General features: G+C 57.1%; 2 protein-coding genes across 7 annotated transcripts in view; both read left to right on the plus strand.

The window, feature by feature from the left end:
- The first annotated feature begins 347 nt into the window (after positions 1-347).
- On the plus strand, positions 348-9690 carry NOX5 (NADPH oxidase 5). Its single transcript, XM_056346679.1, has 15 exons — positions 348-470; positions 1002-1152; positions 2011-2221; positions 2581-2815; positions 3190-3343; positions 4316-4491; positions 4823-5005; positions 5504-5636; positions 6104-6246; positions 7562-7606; positions 7932-8056; positions 8421-8505; positions 8696-8795; positions 8953-9119; positions 9407-9690. The coding sequence occupies exons 1-15, from the start codon at positions 351-353 to the stop codon at positions 9536-9538; spliced, it is 2160 nt and encodes a 719-aa protein (XP_056202654.1). The 5' UTR covers positions 348-350; the 3' UTR covers positions 9539-9690.
- Positions 9691-18228: 8538 nt separating this feature from the next.
- Positions 18229-21111, plus strand: part of GLCE (glucuronic acid epimerase) — a 55627-nt gene continuing 52744 nt past the window's right edge. For 2 of the 6 annotated variants that reach the window (XM_056346258.1, XM_056346259.1), the window contains exon 1: positions 18229-18365. In XM_056346258.1, the coding sequence (XP_056202233.1) occupies positions 18346-18365 (20 nt within the window). In that variant the 5' untranslated portion in view covers positions 18229-18345. Of the gene's footprint in view, positions 18366-18627; positions 18719-21111 lie in introns of those variants that run through there. The other 4 variants (XM_056346263.1, XM_056346262.1, XM_056346264.1 and 1 more) reach the window with 4 other exon arrangements.

Raw genomic sequence — 21111 nt, forward strand, 5'->3', positions numbered from 1 at the left:
AGTAGCGTGGCAGGTACAAAGAGGACTCAGCAGCTCATTTCTTCAGTACATGGAAATTTGAGGTTGCATGTGATGCAGCACCCACGTGCTCTGCAGACATCTGTCATCGCTGCAGCTGTCGTGGCTGCCCGAGTGCCAGGGTAGCTGCTGTGGGACCCAGCTCAGGGCCATCAGCCAGGGATGCTCCAGCGAGCCAGGCAGAGCAGCCGCTCCAGCACGAGGCTGCAGGGAGCCTGTGGGCGGTGAAAGCGTGGCAGGAACAGTAAAAAAAAGCAGATTTTGAAGGCTATGGGGGTTACTAGGGGCTGCTGCCCATTCTGCACTGCACCCTTCCCGCAGGTCCCTGCACCATGAGTGCGGCTGAGGATGCCGAGTGGCTGCAGTGGGTGACGAAGCAGTTTGGGAGCATCGCGGGGGCGGACAAAGAAATCAACTTGGAAGAGTTCAAAAGCGCTCTCCAAGTGAAGGAGGTGAGTGCCGCTGCAGGGAGCTGGGGCATGGAGTCCCTTCTGCCGGGCAGCACTGGCAGCCTGACACCCAGCTGTGGCCTCTCATTGTGCTTAGAGAAAATTAAGTTTAAAAATAGAATTGCATGATGTTGAGAGAGAGAGAGAGAGAGAAACCTAGCAGTACGCTGCAGCAAGCGGGAATGGAAAACATGGATTAATCATCCAGAATGCAAAATCAACTGGATATCCACAGTCTGCCTTTGAACACACTTGGCTATTCCCAAGGAATATTCCCTCCCTGCTGCCCCGTCCATCCCTGCATTCCCAGGCGCTCCCTCCCTCTGCCGGGCAGCCACCTCTGGCTGTGGTGCCAATACACCCCTGCAAAAAGCAGCCTTCCTTCCCCCTCCTGTATTCGGGCTGTCCCATGGCTGCCAGCTTTTGCCAGGCAATTCCCATTGCTGGCAGCAGCAGCTTGCTTCGTAGCATCAGGATTTGACCAGTGGAGAGCATCCCACTGCTGCGTGAGAGCGTTTGCCCTCCTCCCTGCAGTCCTTCTTCGCCGAGAGGTTCTTTGCGCTGTTTGATGCAGACGGGAGCGGGACCATTAGTCTGGAGGAGCTGCTGAAAGCCCTGAGCCTGCTCGTACACGGCAGCGAGATGGACAAGCTGAGATTCCTCTTCCAGGTTTATGATGTGGATGGTAAGGTGATGAAAAATAGATGAAGCTGGCTGGTTTTTTATTTGAGCAAAGTTGCAATTTGCAAGGCAGCCCAGCTGTCCTCTGAACATCCAGGCACGGGCATCGCCGCTCAGCTGCAGGGCTGGGGCCATGTCCCCACTTAGGTTATGTACAGCTGGGTAACGGGGCAGATGGGTCTTCACTGCTGGATCTTCATTAAAGGTAAGCGTCTACCTGGCATAACGCCGCTGCCTTCACCCCATGATGGATGCATCAAAAATCCATCTTGAAAGCCAACAATTAAACCGGCCACATGTTGGGATTTCCCACAACGTGCTTTCACCCTCAGACGTGGAGAGGAGCAGTGTCCGCTCCACTCAAATACCAGCTCTCTGTCCCGCTGATATTTGTGCATCCCAGCACGCTCTCTTCTTCCTCCTCCACCGGCTGGGAAAGCTGGGAATAAAAAAAACAAAGTTCTTGAGTTGCTTTTCCTGCCCTGCCTTGTTAGGGCACAAAGTGCTGGCCGAGGAGCCGAGAGCCGAGCCTCTTGCCTGGCTGGTTTGCTCTCATGCCTGGCTGCCAGATAAGCGTGTCTGCATCGCTTTGCTCGCGCCGAGCTCTGCCAGCCAAGCGACAGCGTGGCTGCTGCAGCTAAATGCCTGGTTAGGTCACTTCTGTTTTTAAAACCAGCTGATGTATAAGCAAAGGCATGGTCTTGGTCTGGCTGGGCACGGTTTCCTCCTGTGCCTGCAATGAAGGGTGGCAATTTCCGCATTAAAGGTGTGAGAGGAAGGTAAAACCATAGGGTTGTCAGGGTGCTGTGGTGTATGGGGGTCCCTGCAATGACCCACCACGGTGCCTGCTCACCCCACGCAGGCAGCGGCTCCATCGACCCGGACGAGCTGCGCGTGGTGCTGCGGTGGTGCCTGCGGGAGAGCGCGATAGCCCTGCCCGAGGAGCGGCTGGGCGACCTCACCTTGGCCCTGTTCGAGGCTGCCGACAAGGACCACAGCGGCTCCATCACTTTCGAGGAGCTCAGGGAGGAGCTGGAGGGTTTCCCAGAGGTCATGGAGAACCTGACCATCAGGTAGCTGTGTTGGTGGGTCCCTCCGGCAGTCCCGCAGGGCTGCTGGTTCCCTTGGGAGCACCTTGTGGGATTTATGCTCTTGTTAAGGCTCTCGTGGGGTGCCCAGGCTATGGGGTGCTTCCAGCACTAGAAGCAACACAAGCACCTTGTGGCGCCAAGCTGGGTGCAGGGCTCGGATGCAGGGATGGTGCCAAGCTGGGTGCTGGTCTTGGATGAAGGTGTAGGTGCTAGGATGGGTGTGGGGATGGTGTTGGGATAGGTGCAGGGATGGCCTCACCCTGGATGCGGGACTTGGGTGCAGGAGCACCCCAGCTTCCCCCTTCCTCCGGGCAAGGAGGAATCGATGCCTTTGCTCCCAGTGCAGCGAGCTGGCTGAAGCCCCCACCACCTGCAGAGAAGAGCTGCTGGCCACGCTGCCTGACCCGGGCGTACTGGCACAACCACCGCAGCAAGCTTGCCTTCCTGGGGGGCTACGTTGGCCTCAACCTCCTGCTCTTTACCCTGGCCGCCCTGCGGCACACCGGCCTCGGCGGGTGGGTGGTGGTGGCCCGGGGCTGTGGGCAGTGCCTGAACTTCAACTGCACCTTCCTCGCAGTGAGTGCTGGGTCCCGGGAGGGATGCTGAGCTCGCGGGGGGTGCGGGGTGATGGTTACCCGGGCTATTTACAGTCACATTCATGCTGGGACCTTATCCCTGTGCCAGGGGCTCTTTGGAGGGTGCCCTTGGACTTTTGCAGTTGTGGGACAGGGCCATCTCCTCTAAATAATTGAATATAAATAACAGGTTAGGGAGGTTGCGAGCTTTTTGGGACAAGGGCGCTCATGGCACCGTGCAGATGCATCTTTGATTTGTGCCTCTGGGTGCTCTCCAGGCTGACACCCTGTATTAGCAGGGAGCTGGCTCTGGAGCCCCAGGGAACCAGCCCCTGGCTGAGCCCCCCAGCATCTCCGATTGCCCCTCTCCCGGAGGTGCTGATGCTGCGGAGGTGCCTAACCTGGTTGCGAGCTACCCCCATCGCCAAGGTTTTGCCTCTGGACCAGCACGTTGTTTTCCACCAGCTCGTGGGGTACGTGGTGCTGGCGCTGGCAGCTGTTCACACGGGCGCCCACGTTGCCAACTTCAGTAAGTAGCAGCTCGGGGGCAGGGGAAGCCCTTCAGCTGCCATGGCCATGGGTTTATCTTGGGCAACACCTGCTCTAACGCACCACATCAACCCTGCAGTGGGTCCCCCCATTCCAGTCCTGCTGCTAAAGTGGAAAATGCCCCTCGGTGCAGGGGACATCACCCACACTGCACTGACGAAAAGCTGCAGGGAACTGGACTGAGTCCTGAGGTGGGATGCTCATGTCCCAGAGGGGTGCAGATGTCCCGGGGAGGGGATGCTCATGACCCAGAGGGATGCAGATGTCCTGGGGAGGGGATGCAGGTGTCCTAGAGGGATGCTGATGTCCCAGGGCAGGGATGCGTGTGTCCTGGGGGGGGGGGGGGGGGGATGCGCATGCTCCGTGGAGGGGATGCACGTGCCCTGGGGCTTGCCCGTGTCCCAGGGAGGGCGGTGCAGGGCCTGGAGAGAGGGTGCAGATGTCCAGGGGTGCTGCGAGGCCGCAGGCAGGGTGCAGGCGGCCGGAGGGTGTGCGCGGTGCTGCGCTGCCTGTGCGCTGTCTGTTGTCCCCCTCTAGTGGCTTCCCAGCCGGGCAGGGAAGGGCTCCCCCTCCCCCACGCAGCTCCCGAGAGGGGTCTGCGCCCCACAGCCCTGCACCCCCCCGCTGTGCGCCCCTCGGCCCCGTGGCAGGGTGCCAGGGCTGCGTGCTCTGCACATCGGGGGAGCACGTCTGCTCGCACCTGCCCCCCTGGAGCAAAACGCCCTCCTGGCAGCGGCGCTGAGCCGCGTGCGGGCTCTGGAGAGGAGAAACGGGGCATTTTCAGTAGGTTCGAGCAAAGCACTTGGGTGCTGTTTGGTTTAAAAAGGAAAACAAAAAAAAAAAAAATTAAAAAAAAAATTGGCAACAGTTTGGCGAGTGCAGCAAAAATCTGGGTGCAGAGCGGGCAGGTCTGGGGTGCCCCGCTCCCCGTCGTGACCGTGGGTGTGCGCAGGCAGGCTGGCGCGGCGGGACGGGCGCCATGCCCTCACCGAGTACCTCTTCTCGGCCCGGCCCGGTGTGGGGGGCCTGGGTGGCACGGCCTCGCAGACGGGGCTGGCGCTCCAGGGGCTGCTGGCCGCCATGCTCGCCTTCTCCAGCCCCTGCGTCCGGCGGAGCGGCCACTTCGAGGTGGGTCCTGCCGCGGCCCCGTGCGACTGCGGTGCCCAAGCTGCTCTGTCTTGGGGAGCGGGGGAACCGGGGTGAGGGTCTGGTGGGTGGGTGCCCCTCCAGGTGCTGCCCCATGGGTGGGGGAGAAGCTCATGAGCTGGTGTGGTGCCCCCCGATATCACTCTTGGACACCCCCAGGCTCCTCAGATTCGCAGTTTTAGGGTTTCCGTGCTTTTCGTCATCATTTGGGCTGCCTTTGCCTGCGGGATGTCCCAGCACAGCCTCACCGTGAAGCGCCATTTAACTCCACTGCTTTTGATTCATGCTTGGTCCCTCCACTCCCTGCCTGCAGGTCTTCTACTGGACCCACCTCTCCTACATCTCCGTCTGGACCCTCCTCATCCTCCACGGCCCCCACTTCTGGAAGTGGTTTGTGGTTCCTGGCTGCCTCTTCGCGCTGGAGAAGGGGCTTGGCTTGGCTTGGTGGCGTGCTGGGGGGCTGCGCATCGTGGAGGTCAACCTGCTTCCCTCCAAGGTCTGCACCTGCGGGGGTCTCTGCACCCCTTCCCACCTCCCTCCTGGCCCCCCTGGGCCCCTCCTCCTGTGATAGTGGGGATAGAGGTGCTGTGGCTTGCAGAAATACCTTTAATATTTGCTAAGTGGTTTATAATTTGGGGAAAAGCACTTTGCAAGTGACCAGACTGGTTATTTGACACAGGGGAAAAGGAGGAGCAGTGGGACATGGAAGAAATCAGGAAAATGATGAAAAAAATCAGTGACAACTTCCTTGACTCTTAGTTTCCTCAAAAAAATGGTTTGAGGCCAGCCCTGAGATTTTTGCTTGATAGTGAAGCCGCGTAGCGAATAGGAAAACATACTCATTTCTTAGGTCACTTCTGTAAGTTCGTCTCGTGCTGGCCACTGTTTAAAATGGGAGGCACAAACCTGGGTGCTCATGGGCTGCAGAAAGACCATCCCCGCAGAGACTGACCAGTGTGATGCTCCCAGCTTTTCTGGTCTCCTTTTCCTCCAGGTGACTCACCTGGTGATCGAGAGACCACAGTTTTTCCACTACAAGCCCGGAGACTACATCTACCTGAACATCCCGGCCATCGCCACCTACGAGTGGCATCCCTTCACCATCAGCAGTGCTCCCGAGCAGCAAGGTGATTGCCAATCCTTCGCCGGCTTTGCATCACAGGGATGATGTTTTGCATCGCATGAGCCCTGTCTGGGTGGTCGGATCCCCCCTGGGGGTCAGGGAGGTGCCCATGCCCATGGAGCTGGGCAGCGTGCGCTCATGCACACCTCAACTCACCCGCCTCCATCTCTGCCTGGACATAAGTCCTGTATAAAAACAGATACTGGGGTTATTTCAAGCAAGGTGTGGGGACTGAATGGCACCCAGATGCCCTGCCTGATTCCACGGCTGCCCAAGGTTTGGGATTTGGGCTTCACCTGGCTGTTAGAGCAAACCCAGTCCCCTGCTGCAAGCCCGGGGCTGACATGCAGGACATCGGTGGGGATTGCTGCTGGGTTCCCGAGCCCAGAGCTGTGCAGTACCCATGGTGCTGGGGCTGCAGGGCAGTTCCTTACATGGGATGCCCACCCGCTGCTCTGCTTCATCCTGCAGAGACCCTTTGGCTGCACATCAGGTCGCTGGGCCAGTGGACCAACAAGCTGTATGAATACTTCCAGCAGCCCCAATTGCCCAGCCCGGAGCCAAAACCGCTCAGCAGGAGGCTGAGGGAGAAGAGATGCCGGCGCTGGGCGCAGGTTGGTCAGACAGGGCTCAGGTTTAGGCAAACACAGAGGTTAGACCTTAAACCGCTGCTGGCAGTGGCTTTGCCGAGCTGGGGACCCCCTGGTGTGTCCGTGGGTTTCTCAAGGTGACGTCTTCATTTGGCACGTGTGGATGGCTCTCCGGATGGTCAGTCCCCCAGCCAGCTCCATAAACGCAAAGGAGAATGTGCTCTGCCGAGTGGCTCCTGCTGGGGTCACCCCAGCTCTCAGCCACCCGTGCAGCACCAAGCTGGGCGCTGGGGGTACCTCTCGTGGAGCATGTCCCCTGCGAGGAGCTTGTGCAGCCTTGGAGGGTGTCATGTCCCACCCTGAGGCTGTATGACCCCGCTGGATGGGGCACTGGATACCTGTGAGCATCGCAGCCGGTGATGCCGTGGCCTTTGGCTTCCAGGAAGGTCTCTGCAGCAGGGCCGGCTCAGGGCGAGGGTGTGTGGCCGCTGACGGGGATGGAGCCATTCAGCTGACATCGTACAAAGCCACCGGCGCTGCTGCCCCAGGAGAGGAGCACCCACCGGCGGGGGGGGTAAGCACACACTGCCAAGACACCTGCACTCCCCAGGGAGCAGCGGGGGAGCCCCTGGTGCTGGCGGGGCAGGGAGGGGGTCCCTGCTCTCGTCAGCACAGCGGTGGCTGGAGGACCAACCTGGAGAAACGAGGGGAAGCATCACTTCCACCCCAAATGAGCCAAAGCTCATTAAAAAGCCCCTTTTTAAAGAAACTTCTCTGCTATAAAACATGGCAATGCCAGGGTGCTGAGAGCCACCGTTAGCAGCTTTTATCCCCTGCCGTGAAGAGCTCTCAGGATATTGATTCTGTCTGGGCTGGAGGAGCAGTCCTTGCAGATAAAGCACTTACATGCACCGGTTTTAATGTGTTTCTTTGCCTATCACCCTTTTGCTCTTACCTGTCCCTTGGTGAGCAGAGGTTCCCCGTGCCTGCTCCGGCCATCATGGTGGCTGTAAATCTCTTACCACCCAACTTGTGTGGGGATTTGGGTAATCGCCTTTTTATCAGTACTCAAACCGGGTACAATCCAGATATCATCAGGTGACAAGTTCCTGGCTCTGGATATTGGTGGGATGTCCCACCAGAAACGTGTGAGTGGCTTGAGCAGTGCCTGGGGCCTGACCGAGGGATGGGGCTGGAAGCGGGTGCGCAGCCCGGATAAACCCAGCTGGGAAAAAACCCACCCAACCCCCAAACCTGGGGAACGAGCAGGTTTAGTGTTACCTGACATGCAGGGATTAGAGGTGGGAAGGAGATGGTCACTGCCCTCTTTACCTCGCAGGTCTCCATTGGGCTGGGTGAGACCCATCGGCTCTGCAGCATCAAGGTGAGGGATGCCCTGGTCCTTCCCTGGCTCCAGCGAGCAGGGCTGGGCTCAGCATCCCTGGGGGGAGCCATGCATGTGCCCAGCCACTCCACACGTGTGCCTCTGTGCACGGATGGTCCCATCTGGGGCCGATGAAACCCTGCACTGCTGGAGGGCTTCATGCTCCTGCCCACTCTGTCCTCCTTTTCCCTTGCTCCCATAAAACTCTTATAACAGACCCCAGATTCTATCTGGGCTCTATAAGCCTGCATTTGCCTGCAACCTAAGAGTTGTTTTAGCACCTAAAGGCTGCTGGGTCTCTCCCTGGGTTTCTCATCTCTCCTAGTGCTACATAGATGGCCCCTATGGGACCTCAACACGGAGGATCTTCACCTCGGAGCACGCCGTCCTCATCGGCGCGGGCATTGGCATCACCCCCTTTGCCTCCATTTTGCAGAGCATCATGTACAGGTTGGTGCTGAGGCAGCGGCTCAGGCTGCGGTCGTGCCGGTGGAGCTCTGCGATCCCTGATGAGCCCCGACGTGGCTTCGGGAGGCACAAGGCGTGATGTCTGCTGTGGTAGACCTGTCCTCCCACACCTCTTGGTTGACCCTCCTCACTTCTAACCTTGGGACTTGTGGCCACCAGACCCACAGCTGGGTCTTCCCTCAGTGTTAGGCTTCCCCCCGGGGATTTCTCCTGTGGGAAACCTGCTGGTAGGAGGTTGGCCATGGGCATGCACCAGAGCTAGTGAGGAACGGGTGCTTGGGGTCCCTCTGCAAAGGTCTGAGGGGTGCGAGCAGTGGGGCAGGCAGGGCTGTGGCTGCCCACGCAGGTACCGCCAGCGAAAGCAGAGCTGCCCCAGCTGCCACTACTCGTGGTGTGAGGACCTGCGGGACGAGGAGATGACGCTCAGGAAGGTAGGGGCAGGTGGAGGGAGACACAGGACCAAGGTTTGCCCTGGGGACGGGGCAGGAGGGCTACAGGCTCCTGGTGGTGGAGAGCCCATGAGCATCCTGCCCGGTCCGGGAGGTGTGGGGCAGGAGGCCGCTGGATTTGGCCCCCACGCTACCTGCCAGCTCCGAAGCAGAGACTTCTGCGTCCTTCCAGGTTGACTTCATCTGGATAAACAGGGACCAGAAGCACTTTGAGTGGTTCGTCAGCCTACTAACCAAGCTGGAAATGGAGCAGGCTGAGCAGGAACTGGGAGGTGAGCGGGAGGCAGGGGCTGGCCAGCACAGCCCCCAGACCTGGGGGTGCCCAGCCCCATCCCTGGCATCACTCCCAGGGGAACCCAACCCCACCCACGGGGACACGATGTGGGGCAGGACCCCCCATCTGCAGCCGAGCTCCCCTTAAACATCCAGGGCGGTTTTTGGAGATGCATCTGTACATGACGTCGGCCCTCAGCAAGAATGACATGAAGGCCATCGGGCTGCAGATGGCCCTGGACCTGCTGGCCGCCAAGGAGCAGAGGGACTTGATCACAGGGCTGCGGACCAGGACCCAGCCCGGCCGCCCAGACTGGAGCAGGGTGAGGGCTGGCCCTGCCTCACTGCCAAAATCCTGCTCATGGGAAGGGAGCCATGTCCCCCGAACCTGCTCGTTCAGGGGGGATGCTAGGGAGAGCCCCACTTCATAGTGGGAGGATGCACTGGGATATCCAGACCTGGGGAAGGCTCTCCTTCCCGTGGGAAAGTGAGTGCTGTGGGGAGGCTGAGTTGTGCTGGGCAGCAGCTGCCAAAGCAGGCAGGGATCCTGCCCTCGCTGGGGTGGGAGCGAGCTGTGCCACCACCTCTTCTCCTTTCGCCTGTGCCCTAGGTGTTTGGGAAGGTGGCAGACGAGAGGAGAGGGAAAGTCCAGGTCTTCTTCTGTGGCTCACCAGCACTTGCCAAAGTCATCAGGAGGCACTGTGAGCGCTTCGGCTTCCAATTCTTCAAAGAAAACTTCTAACCCACAGCCCTTGCCTCCCTGCCTGCCCCTGCCAGCACTGATGTGGGATGATGGGCTCTGGCAGCTGGATCCTGCTGCACTGCCCATGTTGGCTCCCGGCTGCCGCTCGGTCAGAGCTGGGGAGAGTGGGATGCACAGCGAGCAAGGGACAGCAAGGGGAAGGGGCTGGGCTGAGCCACGGGGCTTTGGGGTGGAGGGGACGGGGTCCTGGGGCTATGTGGGGTGGAGGAGGTGGGTGTCCTGGAATATCCGTGCTGGGGTTTTGAGGAGAAAAGAACCAGTGCCCCAGGACACTCTGGGACGGGGGGGACAGGGTCCTGAAGCGCTTTTGAGGGCTTTGGGGCAGAGGGGCCAGGGTCCCCATCCCCTTGTCCGGCTGTGGGATGGAGGGATGGGGTCCTGCATCACTTTGCTGGACGGTGGGACGGAGGGATGGGGTCCCCATCCCCTGGCGGGGCGGGGCGGCGGTGCCGGCGGAGCGGTGCCCACAGGAGGGCACTGCAGCCTCGGTAACCGGGGCCGTGCCGCCGCCCGGGGCCGGGGCGTGCTGGCCTGGCCCCCCGGCCCCCCTCCCGGCTCCTTTCCAGAAAGCACCCAACGTTTTTCTTTAAAGAAATATTATATATTTGTAACAATATACCTTAGCAGCCGCCTCGCCCTGTCCCAGCCCTGGCTTGCAGCGCAGAAGAGGTTTTTTTTCATTTTTTTTGCACTAGGAAAACAAGATTATCCCAGCAGTTGGGGTGAGGGGGGTGGGCAGCACGTCCCCCGGCCTGGGTATGGCTGGTGGGACGGGGCGGCTGCTGAAACCCGGGGTCCCCGGGGTGCGGGGTGTCACCGTGCCTGGCCAGCATGCTGGGAGCCGCAGTGGCCCATCGATGCTCAAAACAACCTGGACTGGAGCTGCCCCCCGCCCCCCCCCCCCCCCCCCCCCCGCGGAGATTTACGGGGCCTGTTAGAGGCCACCTGGGCAGCACACTGATGCTGTTGTGTGAAAAATAAAAAAAGAAAAGAAAAAGGAAGGATTAATGTGGATGAGACATGCATCTGATGGCAAAGGCACCCGTGGGGACGGCATGGTGTGCTCCCAGGCATCCCGCTTTGCCTGCGCACCCTGGGCACAACACGGGTGCCCAGGGACCCAGCTGTGCCGCGGGGCAGGATTGCACCCCCGGTGCGATGGTCCCTGGGCCATCGCGCTGTGCAGAATGGGTGCTGTTGGCATGTTGCTGGAAGGGCACAAGAGCTGAACGTGGCTGGGGTGGCTGCTGGCATGCCCTGGGCTGTAGAGCTATGCGGTGCCTTGCTCTGCCTCTCGGTACCAACCCCATCCACAGCTTTGCTTCCCCTCTGCTCCCTCCCTCCTACTGCTGGAGCTGGGATGTGATGCTCAAACCCCGCTGCTTTCTGAAGCTGACACAGCATCCAGCCCCGTCCTGGGTCATTGCATCCAATGCTCCTTCTTTTGCCTGTGTGTCTGCCTGTGAATACTTTGGCCTCCTAAAAAGCCTTGCCCTAGCCATGGCAGCTGCAGGAAGGCACCAATGTGGCCAGAGGCCCGAAGCAGCAGCAGGTGCTGAGCCCCCTTGTCCCCAGTGCCAGCCCAGCACTGGGAGCTGCCCCACCACTGCCCTTTGCAGGCATGGCGAGGGAGGCAGAACCCCCCAACACTGGGACATACACCTTCCTGCTTTTGTTTTTCTTGCAACCCCAGCGAGCCCCTGCCCCCGTCCCTCCTGTTGGAGGTGACAGGGCAGGCATGCTGCAGGGAGGTGGCAGGGCTTCCTGGGGTGACACCTGGGACCCTCGTGCCATGCTGGCAGTCCACTCCACCAGCCTCATCCCAGAATGGCTGGGACGCTGGTTTCATCACTTTAGCCTAAATCAGCAGGTGACTGGGGAGGCAGCGAGGATGTGGGCTGTGCAATCGGCTCCAGCATGTTGGGAAATCTGGAGCTAGAGAGGAGAAATCATTTGACATGGGGCCGTGACACAAACCCCGTGGCCAAATCTGCTTCAGGCAGCACGATAGATGGGCTGGGTAACGATCCCCTCTGGGTTATGGCCAGGGCTGACGTGATGGATGGACAGATGACAGTGGGCTCTCGGTGCCCCATGAACACACAGCACAAGGTGAAGATCCCAAAGTCAAGTGTTACTTTCTTTTAACCTTGCCTAATGTGGGCTCCTTGCCTCCTCGATTAGTGGCAGGATGGAAATGGAAGGCAGCTCGCTGAACGGAGCTCTGTTAGCGGTGTCCACGTGGCAAAGGAGCTCCCCTTCCCTCTCCATCCCACCGCATCCCCTGGTGGCATTTCCTCCAGCTCCAGCTTGCTCTGCACAGGCTCTCCTCAGCTCTGCACTCCCCATCGCAGCTCTGCGTCCATTCCAAGCTTCAGCCGAGGAAACCAAACCTGCTCAGCGTCTTTGCTAGAGACCCACGCTGCGAAACGGAACCTGGATGTGACCCCAAACCCCTGGGCTGATCCTCTGGGGCATGGACCAGGGTGCCCCTTTACCAGCATCGCTGCGATGGCAGCCCACGCGCCATCACTAAGGGGACTGTTTCAATCAGGGGATGATGTAAGATCCTGCTCACCACATCCAAGGGAAAATCAGGACAGCCGCAGCCTCCTGGGGCTTGCAGGGAAATACATACTCCTCCTGCATGTGGAGCTATGGTGTTTTAGGGATATATTTCAGCTACACTCCCAGATTGACTCCATTCACATGCATACATCTATGCACCAGAAAAAAATTGTGGCTGTATGTGGCAGCATCACATGGCCGAGGAAAACACACTCATCTCAATCATAAAGAAGAGTTAATTACATCTCCCCACTCTCCCTACGTTTTGAAGCAATTATAAACAGAATGAATCATTATGCGTCTGCTGATAATCATTTTCATTCCACATCCCCACTGAATTGCAGGGTGCTGAAGCGCTCCGACGCTTGCAGCATCTCCAAACAAAACAAAACAAAAAAAAAAAAAGCAAATTTAGCTCTTTTTCAGCATCGTGGCACCAGGGTACCCAAAGCAGAGGGGGTTTGGGGGAAAATCCTGCAAAACACCCAAGAAATGGGGATACCACCCTGATGAGAAGCACTCAGCTGTGCTTCTGAAGGGTAGGAGGGTCTTGCAAGCCAGGTGGGCTTTGGGTTTTATTTTTCCTTTAGAGGAAGGCGTCGGTGTTTGGGGACACCGCAACATAGCATGTCCGCTCTGCGGCTGGCAGCCTGCCCGCCAGCACGCACACCGCCGGCCTTTTGCAGCCGTGCATATGGTTCGTCGGGAGGAATTTGGTTGCTCCTCCTGTTTTAGGGCTTGCAACGTGCCGGCTTGCACCCCCTCGGCATGTTGCAGGAGGTAGTTTTGCTGCTCCAGAGCATGCAAGCATCTTGCAGGCTTTCAGCTGCCTGCTCCCTGCCTGCTCATGCCAGCAGTGGTACCCGCCTGCCGGCGCTCGCTCCCACCCCGGGGTGTTTTCCATCGCTGGCGGGCAGGAGGGCAGGCTGATGCTCAGCAGATGGTGGGGAACCGCTCTCCAAGGGAGGATGGAGGCAGCATCAAGGTCACTGCTGACATGATGAATACTGAGCTGCTCACGTCCCAGCCATGGCGATGAAAAATTAATGAATTTCTTCCCCTTCCATCCGCAGAAGCTCCGTCAGCTGCCGTTTTCCCCCACATCTCCGGTTCATCGGATGTTTCCTTTGGATCCAAGGAATAAATGATTAAAAGACGTGAAAGTTGGGGAGGGGGGATCACTGCTGCTCGTGGGGTTTCAGCGCTGGAGTGGGCACGGAGCCGGAGCAGTGGGGTGCAGGCAGCCTCGGCTCCTTGGCCAAACCAAGGCACAGCTGGGATGCGAAATGGTGCCCAGAGAGGGGCTGCTCCCTCCAAGCCCAGGGTCCACTTTGTTTTGGGGTTGTTTTTCATGTTAAAGCAACAGGAGGCTCCGTATCAGGAGCTGGGGAGGCAGGGGGTGAGGCCGGATAATGATACACCTCCTGATTAATGCCTTCCCTTGGCTGCCTTCATTATTGTGATTACACTCTGGCTGTAGCATAGCAACAGCTAATTGTTGGTTGGATGCAAAGTGCATAATTCCCTGTATTAAAATTTTATTAAGATATAATTGCATTCATTTTGCAGCAGCGGATGCTTCAAAGAGGCCAAGAAGAGGCAGCAGCGCTTGTTGGGGTTCTGCTTTAGTTGATGGGGTTGAGAGTGATGGTTGAGCCTTGGGACATGGGGTCTCGGTGTTGGGACATCAGGGGTCCGCAGTTTCAGGTTGGAGAGGAGAAGGCTGGCTGCGGCACTTCTTGCACAGAATATTGTGTGCAGAATATTCCCTGACAACCCCTCAATTTATAAATTTTCATCCATTGGCAAATGAAAATGAGGATTTGAGAGGTGATGAAGTGCTGCCGTGCATCAGTGCTGCCGGAGGGCTGCGGGGGGCAGCTGCCATCAGCATAGGAAGGTTTTTGCAACCTGTTGTTAAAAAGAAACTACAAGTAGGAGCTTACAGCTGGCCAACCCCCCCGGCACCGCATCCCTGCTCCTCTGAAATCCAGACAGAGAAACCTTGAAGAAACTGTATTTATTAACAGTATGATCACACTTGGCATATTCTATTACTAAGTGGTCCTGGTACATAGATATTATTCACTTAAGTAATCAATCACTGCCAACAAATTACAGGATACAAGGAATGAAATTAGCAAAATGAACTATGGATGTAAAATTCATTTGAAATTCAATTTAAGAGCAACATTAGCTTTCAATTAGTCTGCCCAACTGTTTGAGCATCATTTTGTCTATCAGGTTTTTAAATAAATGTAATTAACCTTTGCTGTTAAATTGTTGTTGATTTCATTGATATAATTATTATGCGACTCCTAATATTTTGCTTGGATGATATCTCATTAGCTGGTGGCTTCTAATTAGGGAAACGAAGGACCGGTGATGATTTCTGGGTCTTCTTGTTCCCTCTGCCTGGCAGGGCTGGGGAGGGAGATGCTCCAGAGCTGGGAGTTTGGGTGTGAGATTTTGTACAGGGAGGGGACGTGACCTGTCCCTACTGTCCCCAGCACCACTGGTCCCAGACTGGTGGAGCTGGGGACTGAGGAGCGGGGGGTGCCAGGGGTGAGCCGAGGCAGCGTTCATCCCTCGTGCCCCAGTAAGAAGAGGATATTTGGGGCTTTTCCTTCTGCCCGCTGCTAACGCCCAGCACGGCTGCTTCGGTGCACTGTGTGTGGCCACAGTGGTAATTCTGGAATTAAATTAAGTTCTTATTTTCGGGCAGTAAAAACTGTTTTGAAAGCGGGTGATTCCCTGCAGGGACGAGGGTCGGGGACTGCCCCGCGGCAGGGGGCATCGAGCGGCTCTGCTGCAGCCATCCAGCTTTCGGAACGGAGATGGATGGGATGGAGAAGTTAATTAAAGAGCAGTAACTCATCACAGCCCTGTCTGAAGAGCTGGGGGTCTCGGCACTGGCCGCAGCTGAGCAGGGCTGGGATGCTCCCCACAGGCAGCCCCCCATTCAGAACCAACAGCCCCAAGAGCTGGTTTCCCCCTCGAAAGAGAAATATTTTTGACAGTCACTTAATTCCCACAAGTTATTTTTAACAGATACAGCTTTCCCCCTTCAGCCACACGGAGTTTTGCGAGGTTATAAATCAAGCTAATATCTGATATATAGGACTAATTCTGCCCCTATTGAAGCCGATGGAAATGTTTCCATTGACGTCAGCGGGAGCAGGATTGATCTCCGTGCATGGACTATTTGTTCCTGAGGTTTTAAGAATTCATTTCCTCCTTCCATTGCTAGAGACAGATAGCAGCAGTGGAGGTAGAGGAGTCATCAAATAACCACATATTAATACATGAATCATCAGCTTAGAGCCCAGTGTAGGAGGAGGCTGAAAGGAGAATAACCGAGCTTGGTATCGGGCTGGCGGAAAGAAAGGATTTCGCAGACAGGGCACAGCAGCTAATCTGGAACAAGATAATAATTGCAATGTAAATTTTTTTTATGCTAGCATGCGAACCGCATCTTTTAAGCTCTATTTAAATGCATTACAGTAGATGAGGCCTGTGCTGAAATCCCTTATCCCGTGCTGGAACAAAAGCACCTGCAATATTTCTTTACAATACACTTTGAGGACACTATTTGCTTTTAGATAGACTCCTAAGAGCACTTAAACAAGCCGGGACAGCCGCTGTGCTGTCACGTCAGGCAGAAAGGGGCCCTCAAGTTTTACTTGGACACCTTATTTTTAATCTTGCATTTTGATGAAATAAACTGGGTTTTGGGTTGGTTTTTTTTCCCCCCTCCTTTTTTCTTTTTCATTTAAAGGTACCTCCTGTACAGCACTTCAAGAACTTGTTACATGAAAGCAGAAAGATGTATTCTGCTCGACCTATTACATCTGGCAAATGTAAAAGCATCAGTGGGATTTTGCACTGATTTGCAATGGAGATTTCTCAGCGTGGCTGGCTCCGGCCGCACGCTCCCTCTGCGCACAAAGAGGAACAGCAGAAGGCAATAACCTTTCATTATCTGTAAATCACTTTGCATTTTACCCTGTGATTTTGTTTTCATGGTGTGTGACAAATAAGACTAACGAATAACTTAGACAACGGAGCGGGGTGTGGATGTGTGGTTATTGCCATGGGAACAATCTTTGGGCCAAGCTAAGAGAACAATACTTTTAAGACTATTCCTGCTTTGCAAAGCCACCAGACTCCCAGTGTTTGAGAGGTCCCTGCAGCCTACGACCTTCACCAGCTTATGCAACACAACCAAAGGTCAACACCCAGATCTGTGCTTTTTATACACGTCCTTGTTTACTGCAGCGCGCCCCGGTAAGGTGCCAAGTGACACATGCACCCTGCTCCCACCGCTGCCGCGCTGCGGGTGCTGAAGATAAGATGGAAAGGCCGTGCTCTGCTGCCACAGGGTGAAGGTGGCACGGCAATGCCGAGCCCTCACCTCCAGTGAGCACCTTCCTGGGTCTGCTAATGAGTAATGAAGATAACACTGTAATTAAGACACTTGCTGAGTGCCGCCTTACTTGGTTAATTTAAAATCAGTGGAAGGTCAAGCCACCTTTTCCAGCTGGAGCGCGCCAAACCTGGATTTTAGCACGGAGAGGCTGTTGGTATCAAAGACCGGCAGGCAGGTGGGCTCGGGTGGTGCGGGGCGAATCACCGCCACCTCCGTGCAGCCCACACACAAACCGGGCTGCGAGGGTCCATCCAGCCGGGACATGCCAAGGGCCCCCCGCCACACTCAGCCCACACTCCCCACAGCACCCTGCTCCCAGATCTGCACCGGCACCCGGCAAAGGCTTTTTTGGAGCTGGTGGGTGAGCTTAGGTGGAAGCCAGCCCAGGGGGCCGGGGTGTGGGGCGGGCAAGGCTGCGAAACACTAAAGGGGGTTTTGCAAGCAGCAGCAGGCAGCAAACCCCCTGGGGCAGCTGAACGCTGCTCCTGCTCGGCTGAGCAAAGTGGCTCTGCAGGAGCTGGGGCAAGAGCTGGAAGCGCTACAGGGGAACTCGGCGCCTGCCCCTGCGCAGGGACGTGGTTTGTTTGTGGGGGGAAGAGTTTGGGTGTCTCCGGCTTGGGTATCGCCACCAGCATGGAGGACGGTGCCCTGCGCCTCGATGTGTCACCCCACATTACAGCAGAGGGCTAAGGAGGAGATTTCTGTGCACTGAGCAGGAACAGGTAAAATTCAGTTTTCCTGGCAACAGAGACGTCAACAGAGAATTAGACAAAAAAAGTACAGTAAAATCTGTGAAAGGTGCAGTTTGCCATGGCTCGGGAAACCATGGGGCGGCTGCGGCCCAGCGGGCCTTATGGTGGGAGCTGGCACCGGGAAGGGGCAGAGCCGGGGGCGACCCCTTGGGGACCCCTTGGCACCCCAGCGGGGGGGGCGGGGGCCGGATCCCCAGCGGGCAGACACACGCCCTGCTGCAGGGAAGCGTTTTGTACAGGATTGCCGACCCCCTCACACGTCACCTCAGCCAAAAACCCCAGACCCTCACACCCTAGCTTAGTAAAGAAAAGTCACAACTTATCTTTGTAAAAAAACCAAACCCTCATGCGTTATCTGTGCAAAAAAACCGCACCCTCACACATCACCTTAGTAAAAAAAAAAAGCAAACCCTCACACATTATCTTAGAAAAAAACCCAAAACAACACTCTCAGGCATTATATTATGAAAAGACCCTCGTGCATTACTTCAAACAAAAACTCCTCACGGATTACTTTAGTAAAAAAACCCTCACACATTATTTTAAATAGAAGAAACCCCTCAGACATTATTTTAGTAAAAAACCCCAACTTTCAGACATTATTTTAAATAAAAAAAAACTTCACACATTATTTTAAATTAAAAAACCCTCACAGATTACTTTAGTAAAATAATAACCCCCCCTCACACGTTATTTTAGTGGCCCCACCCGGCAGCCGCCCCGGCGCCCGCCTCGCCCCCTCACTAAAGGGCGGTCCCGCCCCGCGCCCCTCCACGTGCGCGCTGCCAAGGGGCGTGGCACAGCGCAGCCAATAGGCAGTGGCCCCTTCCCGGAGTGCCCGCCTGCGTCCCTGCTCACGCCATTGGCCGGCGGCAGGCCCCGCCCCTACCGGCCGTTCTCGCGGGAAGTAGGGGCGGGGCCGGGCCGCCCGCTCCGCTCCCCCCGCCCGCCCCGGCGCTGGGGTTCTGCTGGGGTTCAGCCGCGGCCGCCGAGCGCCGCCGCTGCCCGGGAGGTCCCGCCGCCCGCCCCCGTAACCCATGCCGCAGGCACCGCGCAGGTAGGGGTGCGCCGGTGGCTGGGGCGGGGCGAGGCCGCGACTGAGGGGGGAGCGCGGTGGGGGCGGCGTAGGGGCCGCCCGCCGTGCGGCTGGGCCGGGCTGAGGGCGGTGGGAACGGCCCCGCGCTGTCCCCGGTGCGGCGGCCCCTCCCGCCCACCGTTCCCCGCCCCGCCGGCGCCGCTGTCACGGCGCGCCCCGCGCCGCGCCCTCCCATTGGCCAACACCTTCGGCGCGCCCCGCCCGCCGCGCTCCCCATTTGGCGGCGCGGCGGGAAGGCGGGGTGCGGCTCCTCCGTGCGGCCCCGCCTGCCCGGCGCTGGGGTTCCGCCGGCAGCGAGGCCCGCGCCCCCGCAGGTAGGCACCGGGCCGGCCTCCCGCCGCCCCCGGCCGCGCCGCCCCCGCCCCGCGGGGGGCCCGCCGCCCCTCCGCTTCCCTCCGCTTCCCCCGGCAGGCCTCGCTCAGCCTCTTCGCAGCCGCCGCGGCCCCTCAGCCCCGAGGCGGGCCCCCGCGGCCGCTTCTTCCCTCAGCGGGCGGTCGGTGCTGGCGGCCCGGGGGCTCGGAGCGGCCGGTTGTATCATCCAGCGGCCTGGCGGCTGCTCGGGGAACTGGGGGGAGCCGGGGCCCACCGGACTCGCCCCGCGCCGCCGGTGCCCGGGCGTGCTTGGGCCAGGCTGGGGGGCTCGGCATTTCCCAGAGCCCGGGGGGGGACCCGCGGGGGCACCCGCTGTTCTCCACCCGGTGGGATTTCAGCTGCCTGGAAAACACCCAGCGGCTTAAGGCGCACCGAACTCTAGCAGGGGAAATTGTGCTAACTGAGGCCTCCGGGTCCCGGTAGAACCCGGTGGGTTTGTTCAGGGGGAGGCAGAGCTGCCTCCTGGGCCTCAGCGGGGATCACCGGGCGGGTTGTGCCCGCGGGCCCTGCCGTCGTCAGGAGCGGTGCGAACATGTCGTGCAACTTAGCTTCTGCTGGGTGAGAGGGGCCTGAGGGGTCTCGCAGGGCCCCTCCGGGTAAGGGATGGCAGGCGCTCCTCAGGCAGCTTCTCTCTGTACATATGGTAATAAATACATCACATACCCCTAGGGGAAGCACTGCTGTGGCCCGGCGGGGTGCAGGGTTGCCCCTGCTCAGCTGTGGGTGCTCTTTGGCTCCATCAAGGCATTTTGCGCGTGTTTGCGTCTGTACCCGAGATGTCAAAGTGTAACAAAGCCCACACCAAGGCGCTTGCAGTAAGGCTGAGATGCCGAGTTGGGTGTCTGGAAAGCTAAACTCAACTCGGAGAGCTTTCTTACGTGGTTTTTCACTGGGAGCTTAAGGTGTGTCAGGCTTTGTCAAACCAAGCTCAGAAAGTGCTTCTGTACCAGCAAACTGCAGGTTTCCCCGTGCTTCTGGAACCGGTGAAGTAAAAGCCACCTGTAAACCTATTTACGTGAAGGATTGCGGCGTGCTCCGAGCGAGCGCTGGAGCAGGCATAACGAGATGCAGTCAGCTTTGTTAGCAAGGCTGCGGCGAAGTGGGTTTTGTGCTGGAGGTATGTTAGTATGGGAACAGTCACCCTCCTCAGCGAGACTTAATGCAAAGAGACGTGGCCTATATGTGTTCTTCATTGTGCCTCTTGGAATTCACACCCACTCGAAGAGTGTGAAGAGGAGAAAACCTGATCGACGCACTCTCTGGGAAAGGGAATGCTAAAGAAATACCCATGGGTTTTGTAAGAGCTAGAGGGAGTGCAGGTGAGTGCTCAAATGATGAGGACAGTACCTTCCAGGATTTGTGGCTTCGTTCAGAATACAACATGCAGATCAGCTGCTACAGACCTCGTGCATGAAACTGTTGAAGATATCTTGTAATGCAAGAGATTTTGGGCACTTTATTGTAAGGCAGAGTCACGAGAACACAAATAAGGTGTGCTCATGCTGTAGCTGCAGATAGGTTTGAGTGTCTGTGGGCTGTTCTGCTTCTGCCTGCTTTGAGTAGCATAAGAAAGATGCACGATCGTAGTATTATGATGCAAAGTTTTAGCTAATATATTCTGCCTTTAAGCAAGATTTCAATGTTGCAAAAGCAAATACTTCACAGCTTCCCAGGTAGTGGAAGAGGATCCGTGTGCATACAGGAGTGTGATCTTCTGGTTCTTCCACTTGATGCTTGTTGGCTTCAGGGGAGCACAGCCCAAAAATTGTGGGGGCTCGGGGCTGTTTTTATTCTTTTGACTGTTAGGAACTTGAGCCTTTTGGCTTGTTCCATTAGACGCAGGAGTTGCCAATAGTTAATAGTTCTCTAGTTAGAGCTGGCCAAGTAAGAAAGGTTTTTAAGGTCATTATGTGCTTTAAACTTGGCCAGTTGTAATGAGCCTTAACAATATTCAATATATCTGTAGAGGCATCCTGCCCTACTAAGATGTTCTTTGGCATAGTTGTGAAATCTGGGTGAAATACTGTGCTCTGTTTATTTAAAGGCATTGTTTTCACTTCAGTGGACTGCTAACCCTTCTGATACAGTTGGTGATCGATAAATATAATTGAGGTCAAAGGCATCTCGATTATCCAGGTGCTCTTTGTACCTTTTTAAAAAGAGTGAATCCCTTCTTACCAAGATACAGTGTAACTTCCACGACTATTTTGTCTGCCCACCTTGTGGAATGGCTTTTGCCATTGTGCTCTAATAAGGTAGGAAGAGTTAATTTAATAAGGAGATACAGAGTGTCCCTTCAGATGGTGCCACAGGAAGTCCTTTAACTTTTCATGAG

This window comes from Falco biarmicus, chromosome 7, assembly GCF_023638135.1.
Source record: "Falco biarmicus isolate bFalBia1 chromosome 7, bFalBia1.pri, whole genome shotgun sequence".
Classification (NCBI taxonomy): Eukaryota; Metazoa; Chordata; class Aves; order Falconiformes; family Falconidae; genus Falco; species Falco biarmicus.